The sequence below is a fragment of the Onychostruthus taczanowskii genome, unplaced genomic scaffold (assembly GCF_017590055.1).
Source record: "Onychostruthus taczanowskii isolate IOZ18803 unplaced genomic scaffold, ASM1759005v1 scaffold17, whole genome shotgun sequence".
Classification (NCBI taxonomy): Eukaryota; Metazoa; Chordata; class Aves; order Passeriformes; family Passeridae; genus Onychostruthus; species Onychostruthus taczanowskii.
The window spans coordinates 13,152,777-13,166,188 of NW_024498906.1; the positions used below are offsets into that span (position 1 = coordinate 13,152,777).

At 38.9% G+C, this 13,412-nt stretch overlaps 1 protein-coding gene across 1 annotated transcript in view; it reads right to left on the bottom strand.

Moving 5' to 3' along the window:
* Positions 1 to 13,412, bottom strand: part of BRWD1 (bromodomain and WD repeat domain containing 1) — a 43,170-nt gene that overhangs the window by 20,243 nt on the left and 9,515 nt on the right. Inside the window, exons 12-23 of the mRNA XM_041399818.1 lie at positions 13,060 to 13,100; positions 12,236 to 12,334; positions 10,733 to 10,883; positions 10,161 to 10,295; positions 9,165 to 9,293; positions 7,768 to 7,993; positions 7,265 to 7,450; positions 5,708 to 5,891; positions 4,089 to 4,179; positions 3,020 to 3,160; positions 1,511 to 1,596; positions 425 to 620 (exon numbers count right to left, since the gene is read on the bottom strand). Of these exons, the coding sequence (XP_041255752.1) occupies positions 425 to 620; positions 1,511 to 1,596; positions 3,020 to 3,160; positions 4,089 to 4,179; positions 5,708 to 5,891; positions 7,265 to 7,450; positions 7,768 to 7,993; positions 9,165 to 9,293; positions 10,161 to 10,295; positions 10,733 to 10,883; positions 12,236 to 12,334; positions 13,060 to 13,100 (1,665 nt within the window). The remainder of the gene's footprint in view (positions 1 to 424; positions 621 to 1,510; positions 1,597 to 3,019; positions 3,161 to 4,088; positions 4,180 to 5,707; positions 5,892 to 7,264; positions 7,451 to 7,767; positions 7,994 to 9,164; positions 9,294 to 10,160; positions 10,296 to 10,732; positions 10,884 to 12,235; positions 12,335 to 13,059; positions 13,101 to 13,412) is intronic.

Consider the following 13,412-nt stretch of genomic DNA (forward strand, 5'->3'; position numbering starts at 1 on the left):
TGGACACTTCCAGGGCTAGGGCAACATGTGGACAACATGTCCCAATGCCACACCACCCTCAGAGTCAATAATTCCTCCCTAATCTAATCCAACCCTGCCCTCCTTCAGTTTAAAGCCTCCCCCCATGTTCTATCCCTTGGGAAAAGGCTGATACTCTGTACTGATATTTATTAAACACATTTCTCCTTTAACACCATCAACCTTGAGAACCCTTTTCATTGGGAAAATGAAAGCACCTTCACTTGGAATGCAGATTCTTCCCTACAAACCAGCAGATCCCTCACACTGGGAATGGTCTCAAACCAATTCCATGTTTCCTGTGTGTACTGGCTGACGCAGTAACAATTACTTCAGCAGCTTCTAACGAAGACCCTAAGAGGGAAATTAACTGAACAGTATGTAGAAAAAAACCTGAAAATTGTACCTCCTCCTGCTTTTTTGGTTTGGGTTTTTTCCTCCTCTTCCTCCTTCTCCTCTTGGGAGGGGAGGATTTCTCAGCTGCCACCTCGTCCTCGGAGGTGCTGCAGTAGCGCAGCGCTTTCCTGCGCGAGGTGCGCACCGGCGGCTGCAGGTTGATCCCGGCGTCCGCGATCCAGTCGGAATATCTGCTCGAGGAGTCGCTGTCCACACAGGCAGGGAAACACAAACACAACCCAGCTCTCACTGCCTCAGAACACTCAGCTCCCTCAGCAAAACACCAGGCAGCAAGTGTTGTTGAAAGTAACTTCAAAAATCACTTTGCACTCTTGTAACCATTAATGCAATCGAGCTTAACATCAATTTTTGGGAGAATCCAGTAATTCAAAGCACATTTCTTTAAACAACTAAAGTCTGGTGAATTCTAAAATCAGTGATTTTATTCAAGAAATATGTGCAGTGGAATTCTGGACTAATGAGGAGCCCTCCCTAAGGAACAAACAAACCAAATGCTGCTTAAATTTTTTATGCTTATCCAAATCTCAGCTACACATCCGCTCTGAGTGGATCTCGGAGCACCATCATTCTCTCTGAACATTTTTTATTTCTAGTACTACACAATTCTAAAAGAGTATCTAAAATAGACACAAGGAAGTGATTAAAAACTTCTCTATATAACAGTTCTACATAAAATTAGAAAGTTTTAAAAATCAGATCTTTCAAAATTTTTTTATGAGCAAGGAAAAAAAAATTCCCCAAATGAAATTAGGAAAAAAATTTCCAAAATTAAATCTTTCAACCCTCCAAAACCAGACCAAAACACACTATAGAAATATTCCAGACTCCTACCTCTCTGTGCCATACAGCAAAAAAAGCAAAGGGACGTAGAGTTACATTAAAAAAACTGAAATGTTTTGGTGAAATGGAACAGTAAGTAACAATATAATGTGTCAGTGAAGTATATGAATTTTACCTTATATGATTATGATTATTATTATATGATCACATCTGAAGTACAACAGAGCTTTCATACAACTCTCAATTTGTCAAAATTCAAGTAAAACTCATTATGGGATATGTTTCTTCACTTTACCTAGAACTATTACTGTTGCTTTTCTTGTCACTTCTCCACTCTTCCTCTTCATCAGATGAACCAGAACCCTCACTTTCTTCAGCTTCCTAAATTTAAAAATACAAACTCAAGCCAAACCCATGTTTTAAGGGTCTGAAACTTAAAAACATGTTGTCCATATTATCAAATTTAAAGAAGTTTGGTAAAAAGTTGTTAAAATGGAAATGAAAGTAATCAGGCCACGTAAAAGGCATAATAAAATCTGACAGGGAAGAAGGTACATTACAAAAGGAACAGATCAAGGAAAACAATCACATCTTCTCTCCACAGACCACAAGGGGATGTTCTGTCACTGTTTTGACTTTTTTTCATTAGTTATGCAAGTTGAGGGTTTCCCCCCCTCCTTTTAGTATCAAATGATTGACCAAGTACTAATTATAGAGTACTCATGCATGTATTTAAATGCAACACTAAACAGTACAGATACACCAAAATACATCATGACTTTACTAATTTCCTGATTGTTGCCCATCAACTATTTGCATTAGTAGAATGTTTTGAATGTGTTTTTCATAACTGAGTCAGTATGATGCATGACTCATGTGTCAAGTTGTATTTTGTCAAGCAAAAAAAATAATAGAAAACCCTGTGAGACCTCAATTGTAGCTTCAAGTGTTTGAATTAGACCAACTGATTTTCATTTTCAGAGTAACAAAGCTGAGAGTCCTGTCACTAAAACCTGCTCATACACTGTGCAGATGATACACTACACCATCAAAGTGCAACACTCACTGAACTTTACATTCAATTTAAGTGATTTACTGTTTTTAGTCACACGGAAATTCTTTACTAAGAGGCAAGCAGAGTCAATTTCCAAGGAATACCATTCCTCATCTTGCTTGCAAGATTTCCTAATCTCCTGAACACACTCCCTTTTGTTCACTGTTCTTGCTTAACAAAGTGACTTCTCCAATAAGTCTGAGCTTCTCTGCTCCTTCCACTTCTCTTTTTCCCAGTTTGAAATTGTTTCCTTGTGGGCAAGGCAAGACAAGGGCAGTCCTATCACCTATTTACAGTCTGATAACACATCAGACACAAACAAAAAGCTCCTGCTACCCACAAAGTCCTGTGTCATCCCCAGCCAGAGGAACAGACCCTGTGGAAGAACATTAGCAAGAACCTTCAAAATTTCCATAGAAAAACATTAAACCACATCTAAACTCCAAATGTCACCTGAAGCCAACTAACTGTCCACCAGATTTTTGACATGGGCTGTGGATTTGGTTTAGAATATTCTCAGCAAAACCAGTTGAGCCATTTATAAACTGAAAGGAAATACTGTCTTTATTAAAGAAACACAACAGGTTTGGGAAGTGCCAACAATGATGATGCTTACAGAAATACTTTCCCTGGAAAAAGAAGGGGTGGGGTTTTTTTGTTTGCTTGTTTAACAGAGAAAAGGCACATCTACATGAAATTTCATTTACTGAGCTACTCAAGTTCAAAATACCAACTCAGAGGAGAACTCACCTTCTCTATCAAGCCAAAGCAGTTGTCCCTCTCCTCCTCAGAAGACTCCAGCTGCTCAATGTTATTCCGTGTTCTGTAGTTGGAATATTTCCGTCTGTGCAGTCGACGCTTTGATTGGATTAATGAAGACTCAGAGTCACTCTAATTTATAAAGCAGGGAAAGAACAAGAGTTAAATAAAAATATTTATCTGACAAATTTTTATGAGGGGGAAAGGGTAGCTAAAAGCACTGCTGAATGCAAAAATTGAAACAGCATGATGAAGTTGAAACTCCCTTTCACAAGAAATAACTTTCATGTAAGCCCAAAGTTTAAAATTTGCTGTTACAAATTTAAGATTTATTTGTTGCTCTAAGAAATTGTTCTTTTTTGTTATAAACTACTGAGACAGCTTCATTCACATCACTTGATAAATGTATTTACAGAATCAAGACATAACTGCCTACAATGTGCAATTATAAAAGCAGAGAATAGCTTGGGTTGGAAGGGACCTTAAAGATCACCTTGTTTCAACCCCCAGCTCCCCTCAGTAAAGGGGATTGTGCAGTAGAATTCTTGTGTCAAATTGTTTTGTACTCTAAGACACAATGAATCAGGCAACAAGCTTATAAAACCAGCACAATAACCAATGTTTCCTTCTTGCCAGTCCCTCCCACAAAACAGGTGATGAAAAAAGCACTCGAAAGGAGAGAAGTCTGAAGAAGTCTCCCCACACACAAAACATTGTTATCTGAAGTAAAATGACAGGGAACAGCAACATAACCTGTGATTCCTCAAGTACAGGACCTTGAATGCTCTCAGTGCTTTAGCAGGACTTGCAATAACTGTGTAACTGCAGTCAAGCCAGAAGGGCCTGAAAGCCATCCTGCCTTTAAAAATTACTCCCAAATACCTCACATAGAAGCAGGCGAGGCTGAAAGCAAAAAGAATTCCAGCTATCCATAAAAATAAATCAAGCCTTGCCCTGCAATAGCTGGGAGCTGAATCATCAGGGTCCTCTGCTTTCATTTTCTACACCACCACTTGTCCTTGGACACAGAGTGCTTGCTTTTCCAGAAGCTGCCACGTACCTTTTCCAGTGACTCAAATGACTTTTTATTCTCTGTTGCATAAAGATCTCTCTCTTCTTCCCCTTTTGCACTCCGATATTCTTCCTGTTTCCTACAAGAAATCAATGAAAATCTAATTCTACACCCAATTCCATTCCATTTTTAATTTCAGATGTTATTGTTGCTCAATTAACTCTAAACCATCCTATCATTTCCAGGTAAGAGTAAAAAACATGGATGCTAAGGAAGTCTTCCTTCCAAACATCAAAATGTAATCTACATTTTCAACCTAATTTTTAGTTCACATTTTTCCATTTGCAATGACTCCACCTCCCAATAGTGGGAATGCTTCTTAAAAGCCTCAGAGATGTGGTAGCACCTATGGTTGTGGCTTTAAACTGAGATGTTTAGCTACTAATTCTCCTTTTCACAGATTAAAACTGATAGCACTTTGAAAGCAACTGGTTTAGCATTTCAAGGGGTTATAACTCATCACCTCCAAGTGTCTCACAGAGAGCACAATCTCACCCAACTCTTCCATGGAAATGAATTCAACCTGTGTCTTTTATTTCAGAGAAAGCAAGAATCTAGGTGACCTAGCTGGCCTGGAGATGACTTGAAATAGGGGAGAATCATTCAACTGGACAATTTCCCTCTCTTCTCATTGAATGAACCTTACAATTATGTGAGTTTTTAGCACATCTGCCCACAACACTGAACTATTCCAACAGCATCCATTCTATCTTTGGTGTAACAGCACTCAATTTAGACAAACCAAGCTGCTGTGCTGTCCCTAGTGCTGCCTGTGATGCCTTAAGTTGCAGCTTTTGTATTTTTCAGATTCTGTACTGCATTAGTGCATAGCTCTGAACTCTACAGAATGCTAGTTAGTTCTCTTCACATTTTGGTCAGACTAAACAATCCTTCTGGGCCTGGAAACCAAGGTCACAACAGCTGCCTCAGGCCCTGAAAAGTATAAACAGAAGTAAACTGGAGAGAGAAGCAAACTAGGGGGATATGAGTTCATTACCTGAAGCTGTAATTAGACAATTAACTTATGATATGCAAATAGACCAAACTTATATCTGCCCAAAAAACTTGTGACCATCATCCATAGTGGACATAGCCTCTGCCAGGCTCTGGCACTACTCGAGAGCAGTTACCTGAAGCTGTAATTAGACAATTAACTTATGATATGCAAATAGACCAAACTTATATCTGCCCAAAAAACTCTCGACCATTGTCCATCGTGGATGTAGCCACCGCCAGGGTCTTGCACTGCCCAAGAGCAGCTGGGGGTTGAACAAAAGTATAAACAAAAGTGAACTGGGGGGAGAAGCAAACTAGGGGGAGATGACTTTCATTACCTGAAGCTGTAATTAGACAACTAATCTCAGATATAAAATAAATAGACCAAACTTGTGGGGGGAGAAGCAAACTAGGGGGATATGACTTCATTACCTGAAGCTGTGATTGGACAATTAATCTCAGCTCTAAAATAAATAGACCAAACTTGCATCTGCCCAAAAACTAGCAACCATCATTCATCACGGACGTAAGCCTCTGCCAGGCTCTTGCACTCTGCCTAGCCCCTGCTCCAGGCAGCCTCTCCAGGCACCACCTGCAGGCTGCAGACAGACCTGAGCAAGCTGGGGGGGATCTCTGGCACCACCACTCTTCTCCTCCAGGCCTGCAGGTCCCTCTCGGTGGCCATCTGGCTGCGCGGGGCGTTCTGGTGCATCTGCCGCACGCCCTCCACCTGCCCGCTGCGCCGCAGCCCGATGTTGGGCGGGGACTGGATGTCCAAACTCGGCCTTCTGAAAGCTGAAACACACAAATCAAAATGGTTTTGCCATGCTGCAGGGAACTGGAAGATTCTTGCTAAAAGATTAAAAAAAAAAAACAAAACCAAGAATAATGAATGTATTTTGATCTCTAAGTATATGGCTCGTAGCCTTCAAAACCAAGAATAATGAATGTATTTTGATCTCTATATGGCTGGTAGCCTTCAGTGATGCCTCAGGCTTGAGCTTTTCTATTTTTCAGATTCTGTGCTGCTTCAGTGTGTGGGGCTGGGTTCATATTATGGGATGGTGAGCTCTGTGCACAGAGCAGGGAGACAAAACAATTCCTGCTCCAGCTGGGCACCAAGGACAAATGATCCAAATCTCAGCCCAAGAGCACAAACCCCGTGGGCTGGAGAGAGAAAAACAAGCAGGATGGGAGTGCAGGGGCTGAGCTGGAATTGGACACTGAACTGCAATGTGCACATGGAGCAGAGCTGATCCCAGGGAGAGACCCCGTGAGCGCTCGTGCATTTTGGGGCCATTTGGGTTCATCTTGGGTGCAGCCCTGGCTGGGCTCTTGTGCTGCCCAAGGTGGATCCATGGAGGCCTTTTCATAAATCCCTGCTTTATTCTTTAGCTCTGTTCTAGGTCAGTCTTCACAAGGCATCAGTTCTAGAGGATTATGTGTCTTGTAGAAAACACAGAGAGATTACACAAAGAACTTTTAAAATTGTTATTTCTACTACTATTTTCACAGAATCAGAATCACAGAGTCATTTAGGCTGTAAAAGGCCTCCAAGATCCATCATGTGACCAATGACCATCTTGTCAACCAGATCAAAACACTGAGTGCCACATTCCAGTGGGTCTTCCAAACACTTCCCAGTGAAAGGAATTGTGGTGTGACAGAAAGGTTCTTCTGAACTATTTCAGACAGCTCTAAGGCCAGCGAGGCTCTAAAAAGCACCTTTCCTAGAACTGAGCACATATAATAAATATATGATTATGTAAGAAAATATGTATTTTTTCATCTATATATTTACATAATTAAAACTACAAAGACACAGCTTAGGAAAGTAACTTGTTTAAATCTGTAAAGAAGGGACAGGGGAAACCAGTTTGAATAATGGCACAATACTTACCTTGCAAAAAGTAAGGAATGCAAAAATAACTTATATTGGCACACATTTTGCATGTTATAAATGACCTTTTCCTTTTAAAGTGAAAGGCTTTGTAATTTAATCACAGGAACAGCAGTGTTTTAGTGAATAAAAATAACCAGGTATCACAGTGTATAAGGAATCTCAGTCCCCAGAATTACACTGAAGTTAAAACCTGTTTCAGTATTTCACACAGTACAGTAAAAATGAAGACAGAGCAATTACTGAACAATTTATCAGCAGTTCTAACCTCTCCTGGGTGTTCCCTCCCCGTTTTGGGGGCCACTTGGAGCAGATTCTTGATCAGCTCCAGTTCTCTGATCCTGTTCCAGCTGTAGCTGTCTGATCATCCCATCCAGAATGCTGGGCTCCAAGCCTGGCTCATCCTGGTCAACTGTCTGCTGGCCAATCACCTGCTCAACAACTTCTCCATCACCTTGCAAGTGTAAAAGAGGTCAAATAATTAAGTTATTCCAATTATTTATTCCAAGTAAGACATTTATGGAATGTACAAAGAAATGGTGTGTGAACGTCACTGCCCACAGAAAAAAACTGCAACACCCATTTGAAAAACTGATTTTTTTTTTGCTTGCTTAAATTGTATTCACTGTAGGACCTCCCAGCATCTTTACTGAACGTAAATACAAAAGATTAAGTGAAAAAAAAAAAAAAGGTGTTTTTAAATTGCTGATGTCCCCTTAGGAACTAGTGAAGAACCTACTTCTGGATGTAGAGCTTTAGTGATATTCTTACTTGTTGCTACATATCCAAGCTGAGGAATCAGATGTTCATCTGCACAATTCTCTCTCCCTGGCACCAGTCTTTGATATTTTGTTGGATGAGGGTTTCCATCCACATCCACTAAGAAGGGAGGGGGCATGAGGTGAGGGGCCTGCTGGGTCTGCTCATCCAGCACGTAGTTGTTGGAGTCTCGGATCAGCGGCCGATAGTCAGTGTGGAAGAACATCTGATCAGGGATCTAAAAGGAAATTTTATTATTATGTCACCAACTTAGAAAAAAGAATATGTTACAGAACAAGGAACAAGCACTAAAGTCCCTAAAATTTATTAAAAGTAAAAGGAAGGGCAAGTTCCCAATTAGAAAGAATATTTAAGTGTAACTTAGTTAACCTGGATGGGCTTTGCAGTACTGCAACTTTTGATCATGGTTTTGCTGGCACCAAAATTCTTTCAGAAAACAAAAAGCTGAGCTAACTTGATGCAAAAGTATTGTTTTACAGTTAAAACATTTATCCTCATTTTGCATTTTCCCCCTACAATTATTAGAATCACAGAATATTCAGAGTTGGAAGGGACCCACAAGGATCACCAAGTCCAACACGTCATGAGTGGCCCCAAAGTTTCCTTGCAAGGAAACCTTTGGCTAAAGCTCAACACCAGGTCAAATTAAAACTTTTCCTAATCATGATTTCATTCTTAATCTATATCCACCTGATGTTTTTTTCTACAACTGGAAGTCCATGAGGCTGAAGGGAAATGGTTACATAACTATTAGATCACAGAATGTTTGCTTCCAGCAGTGATGGCAAAGATGAAGGAAACAAGTTTCAATTTCAGTTGAGAATGTAGGGCAAGGAAAAAATAATTCTTTAAAATTACACACATGGAACTAGCAATGCAACCCAAAGTAAAAAAAAGGGGGGGGGGAAGTGAAGAAAAGAAGAAATGTGTATTTATCAAAACAAAAAGGAAGCAGGCTGATAAACTCAAAAATTTAGGATAGACTAAATTGTTGGATCAATAATTTACTTTTGCTTAATTTAATCAACTGCAGTGAATTTGGGCTTGTGTGAGGAAAGGCCTAAAGAACTGCAAGATAAACCAGCAGAAATTAGAAACAGAAGCATTTTTGAGGTTGAACAACAAAGGTGATTTAGCTGTCTCCAAGATGAAAACGTGCTCCAGGAACATTCTTAGGAGCTACTCCCATGGGAATATTAAGACTTTGGGTTTTTTTTCTGCTCTGCCAGGATCATATAAACAAGACAATTTACAGACATCAAGGAATCCATTATATTTAGATCCTCCAAGCACACAAACTATTTGTTACATATGAACTTTTAAATGAATATAATAATGTCATTTAATTATAAACTCCATACAGAGGTCTGATAAAAGACTGAAATTACCTTTTCATAAGGCCTGCTACAGCCAAAGCCAAATATCAGCAGATGTCCATGAGAATCTGTGCATGCAAAATGCTGCCCATCTGATGAAAATTTACAGTCAAAAACAGCTCCATGTCCCTGGCCTTCAATCTGGGTGAAGGAAAAAAATTTCAAGATTATTTGACAATTTTTTCAGAGCAAACCATAAGCATCCAAAATTAATTACTCTATCAAAAGCCATCATGTATTTCCCTAAACACCTCCATTAAGGCACAAATAATTTTGTTACTTCAGTATATTTCTTTTCCCCTTGAATTTAAATCCTGAACCAATTCTAAAAGATGCACTAAAGGTATGAAAAGTTACTGTTCAGTGAATAAAGAAATAAACATGTTTTTTTCTGACGTTTTTTAGCTGTCAGCACACTGCTTGAAATAAACTGGAGCTAATATAGATTGCTTTTGTTAAACAACTTTCTAGACAACTCCAGAGAATTTAAGAACTTTAAAATAAAATAAAAGCTCTTTGCTGTTGACCAACCAGGGAAAAAGGATGAAAAATTTATATGAACATTAGATCAGAACCTAAGTGTTAGAGAAAATAACCTAATTTAAAGTATTAACAATGAGCTGTCAAATGGAGCCCTCAAGCACTGTGCCAATGGATATTAAGATTATAATTTTTAATCTGTCCACAAGTGTCTTGAAACAATGGCCTAAAACAAAGCCTTTTAGATGGCACCTCCCCTCAGCTGAGGAAAACAATTAATAAGAAGGAAGTGCACAATCATCTTCAGTAACAAAGAGTGGAAAATCTTCAAGAATCAGGAAATTCTAAGGTAAAAAGCTCTAAGGAAATAAAATGAATTAATAAATTTTGCCAGTTAAGCTTTTCCTGTTTGGTTGGGGATTTTTTCCCTAAAGGTGCAAGGGTTTGAGTGTTGGTGGCAGCTCCTTGAGCTGGTAGTGAACACACTGCCATGTGCTGAGAACAAATGGTGTTTAAAGAAGCTCTTACCATGTTAAAATAATGCTTTGTTTTGGTGCCTTTGGTGATGTCCCAGATGAAGATGTTGCCATCGTGGCCTGCAGACAGCATTATCCTGCAATCAAAGGGATGGGTCTCCAAGACAAACACTTCATCTGCATGGCCCTGCAATGGAAAATTGCACATCTCAGGGAAACAAGGGAAATGCACATCAGCAGGACATTCACAGCAGAGCTCAGCCTGTGCTGTGCTCTCTGGAAAATTAAACCCCAGGCAGCCACAAAGACTTGAACATTCCAAAGGTAAAATTTTTCTAGATTCAAGCAAGAGCTGTAGAAATATGAAGCTTTTGCTAAAGGATGGTGAATGGGTGAGTTACTACACAATAATTTTATTTATTCCACATTCATTCGTTCTTTTATTGACAGGGCAAGTCCAAAGCTGAAGGAAGCAGCAAATTCTGGTTAAAAGAATTCCAAGGAACACTCCACTTGCTGTACCATCCATACAGAGCTTTCAGGACTAATCAGCTCTAATTAGAAATTCAGCATGCACATGTCACTGCAATTCCAAGAAAATCTTCAGCAAGGAAAATCCCATACCACCAAGTCATGGAGCAACTGCCCTGTAGTGGAATTCCAAACTTTGAGCAGGTGATTATTCACAGCCGTAACAACGTAGTTGTCATTCTGGTTCCAAGCTATCATGGTCACTTTAGGCTTCATGAATTTGTCTTCTTCTGCACAAGTGTCACTATTTGAAAAAAGTCAAACAGGTCAGAGATGTATTTTATATTTTAATTAGCCCGTTTCTATATCAAAATACAGTAATCTGTTTTCCTGCATTAATAATCAGACAGCAGAAAGGAAGTGAAGAATTAAATTCCAGTTGAAACTTTTCTCCACAAGATTCTTCATTTTAAGCAAATCTGGACTTTTAAATTTTAAAATGCATGATAATCTCTTTCCCATTTGAGATGCAAGGCTTTCCTTTTTCATGCCATCTTGGCTCCTCTACAATTAGAGTCCTAACATAAATCCTGGAAGTTTTTGGACTTTTTACAGTCAGCTTTTCCAACTAACTGATTCCCCAGCCCATCTCTACATCAGCTAAGCATTTTTAATGAGTCCCAACAGAAACACAGTAAAGATAACATTTTGTTTTAACCTCAATCTATTTCCTTATTCTCTCCCTAAAACAGACTTATAGGATTCTGTAACACTGTCCCTCAGCCTTTTTCCAGTCAATCCAAGGAATAAGTTTTCCTTGGAACACCTTCACATGGGATTATCTTTATTGCACTTCCAAAGACTCTCAACTGCACAGCCACAGTCAAATCTCAAATATTAATAACTCCTCCTTTGTAAAATCAGGTTTCTTTTATGGTATTTTTCATCACAAGAAAAGCTTGAAATCACCTCCAATCAAACTGTGTACCCAAGGTTTGGCTTTTTATTTAATCACTTCCGAACCATTTAATTAAAATCTCATTTAATCACCTACAAATGAATTTCTGTTCAGTGTCTGTGGAAGCTTACTGAGCTTCTGTACTCCTGTAAATCACTCTCCCTTCAGGTTTACCCAACACCATGTAAGATCCTGGTTTTTATCTCTAATAACATTATTCAGACTGGGTGCCACCAGCATTTCATTAATTCACTTTTAAAAAAGCAGAAAATGGGAACAGTCAGCAAGATCAGTCCTTGAGAAAAGCCACTTATTCCATGTCATAACCTCTCCTGCAAATAGGTCACCACCTACTTTACTTTTACTAATCTAAAAATATTTCTGCTGTGACACACCAGGTGTCAGACTAAAACCCAGAGAGAGAAGGTAGATTCTTCCTGTTAATTTTTTTCCCTGAAAAGAGGAAATAAAATGAACTTGGTACAGAGCACATGTGAGGGCTTTCAGAACACTCAGGAATTTATGAAAGCACACACTCAAACTCAGCAATTATTACATCACCAGAAGACTCAACTCACCCCTCCCAAGACCACAGACCATGAGCAGAGTGCTTCTCTCACTCTCACATTTGAATAATTGAGTTTTTCAATCTTTCTGAATTCACACAAAGGAAGGCATGAAATGAACACTTCACCTACCCCAGCAGTCGATCAGACATATCCAACAAAATGCTCCTCCACTCTGCTTGCTCGAAGCGCCAGATCCGAGCTGTTCCATCTCTGCTGCCGCTTATGAACCTGAGCAAGTTTGAAAAATTAATTCATTTATCCTCCAAAAAATCTGCTTTAAAGTATGTTTAGAGTTAGACACCTCCACAGCATAGATTTTGCAGCGAAAGACTGACAGGAGTGAAACCTTCAATTTGTGTTCAAGAGAATTCTTTCCATTAACTTTCTTTCCAGAAAAGCAGGAAAGAGTTTTTCTGAAGTGGAAAACTGAATGAAGTTGTCAAAATATGAAGAACAGAGAAGCAAGTTCCAAAGTTTAACTCAATTCACAAATTCATCCTCAACTCCTCCTCAGTACAGGATTTTAATGTATTTTAAGGGATTGCAGAGTTTCAGATGCTGAAGTAGAGGCAAAAACAAATCAGATCAAAAGGTTTTAATTTATTTTTGACTATTTTCACTGTGTTTTTCCTATTTCCTATACAATACTCAGCGAAACTGAAAGGAAAGGAAGAGGAAAAGGAGATTTATGAGGCCACAAATACACTGGGTACATGGAAAAGTGGTAAAATTCCTCCAGGTAAATAAAACTCCAGCCAGGCAAAAAATACCACCTAACACAGATCAACAGAAAGCTGGAAGAGCTGAAGCCTAATTATGCTCCTGCATCAGTCCAAAATTTCCCTTCTGAGCTCTAAATAAGGAGATTTTTCTTCACTGGGAACATCCAGTAATAGATTCTTAATTCCAAAATTATTTGGTTTTGGGCCATATTTCAGCATTTTTCAACATACCTGTCCCCACCATTTGAAAACTGAATGCTGTCAACTTTGTCCTGTAAGAAAAAGTAGAGTTTGTTAGAAATTTTATTTTTTAAACGGGAAATATGTTTTTTGACAATTCTGTGTTTAGCAAAATCTGAAATAATGAAAAAATAAAATGTTGTCTTATTTTTAAGAGGTTTAACAGCATGGCAAATCAAGTCCAAACACTGCCCAGAATTCACTAACTATTAATGTATCTAAAATGCAGCTTTTAAAACCTGCCTGAATTAAACATGAAGGATTAACAGATTAAATAACCTGAAACATATCTAAATATATTTCCAATGCCATAAGCCAACTACAGTGGTGAGGAATCTGTTGTT